At 34.9% G+C, this 1,482-nt stretch overlaps 1 protein-coding gene across 1 annotated transcript; it reads right to left on the bottom strand.

The window, feature by feature from the left end:
• Positions 1–446: 446 nt before the first annotated feature.
• On the bottom strand, positions 447–1,156 carry LOC102627598 (small polypeptide DEVIL 13). The gene has a single exon (XM_006488300.4). The coding sequence runs from the start codon at positions 990–992 to the stop codon at positions 696–698; it is 297 nt and encodes a 98-aa protein (XP_006488363.1). The 5' UTR covers positions 993–1,156; the 3' UTR covers positions 447–695.
• Between the last annotated feature and the right edge of the window lie 326 nt (positions 1,157–1,482).

The raw sequence follows: 1,482 nt of genomic DNA, 5'->3' as shown, positions 1-1,482 counted from the left end.
TACTGACTCAGGCGAATGAGAGATTAATACACGCACTGAAATGAGTGGAGAAAGAGATGCCTGGAGAGGAAGATAGCTACAACTTTAGAATCGATCAAACTAAGGTTTCCCTTTTTACTGAATCTTAACTGATCATCCAAGCTCTTTTTAATTTTCTCAAAATGTGAAAGGTGACTTGCATTTCCAATGCAGATCCAATCACCAATAATGCGCCTTTTTTATAATAAAAAAACCCAACAGCCGAAAGGAATCTCTCTTTCGTCTAGAGCACAAAGAAGAAGAGTACAGAAAGAAAAAAAAAAAAAAAGCAATAGAGAAATTAAAAAAAAAAAAGAGAGAGAATAAGTATAGTAGTAAACAAATTAATCAAAATTACTAAAAAAGAAATAGAGAATAAAAAAAAATTCAAAAAGGGTTACGAGCGCTGTGAGATCTGATATGATTGATGTCGAACAAACACAAAATTAACCAACATTAGTACATTAACGTTGATAGTTTAATTAAGAGTATTCTAGTTGTGATATATAATCTCTTCTTACAAAATGTGTAAAAAACGGGAGGGGGGGGGGGGGGGGGAAACTTGTTGCTCTCCTCAAATTGTAATTACATCTGAATCTAGAAAAAGAAGAAGCAGAAACGAGGAATTAAAACTTGTTGATACATGACCATCAAATGATCCCCTTCTTAATTAATCTTTAAGAATCGCCATGTTTGTGCCAACAAACAAGCATGGCAACGCAGCGCCTCATGATGTAAAATCTTGCCTTTTGCTCTTTGGCCAAGCTACTACACTTTCTTGAAATGGAGGAACCCTTTTGTGAGTAGCTTCTAGGAAGAGGGCATTTAGTGGAAGAACTTTTTTGCAAGAGAGGGGACTTTGAAGAAGTGCTTTTTGTTGAAAAGCTCCTTGTGAAAGGTAACTTGTGTGAACTTGAAGCATGGCTGCTGCTACATGAACCATCTTTCTTTGATAGCTTCCACTTCTCATCCATGTAATCTAGAACACCTTAGCACAGCTTGCACAAGCAATGTTGATGGAGCTTCTTTGTCTGTCTTTTGTGTTCGTGTTTGTGTTTGAGAGAGAGATTGGGAGACAGTGAGTGAGTGAGTGAAAGAGAGACGTGATGGAGATGAGTTTCTCTGGGCTTTAAGTGGGTCTTTGTTGATATATATAGTGATCCAGTCACTGAAAATTTCAGCTAGCTAGGGTAATTCAGAGTATCTCTTATTTACCTTTGTGTTAGAAGAACTGAAAAAGAAAAAAAAAAAAAACATCTTTTAATATTAAATTTTAAATTTGCGGATATTGCAATTAAAAAAATCTATCAAAACTAATCTTGATAAGCAAAATGGTAATTAGCTGAATTAGATATCTTCCAAATTAGCCATGATTAGTCCAATGGCTATGAACGCAATGAAATCTACCAAATCAGCATTGATTAGTATAACAATGATGAATAATTGGAAAATTTAATTGCAAGA

Source organism: Citrus sinensis, chromosome 8 (genome assembly GCF_022201045.2).
Source record: "Citrus sinensis cultivar Valencia sweet orange chromosome 8, DVS_A1.0, whole genome shotgun sequence".
Taxonomy (NCBI): domain Eukaryota; kingdom Viridiplantae; phylum Streptophyta; class Magnoliopsida; order Sapindales; family Rutaceae; genus Citrus; species Citrus sinensis.
The sequence above is the reverse complement of the archived record's forward strand: the minus strand, read 5'-3'. Positions and strand labels throughout refer to the sequence as shown.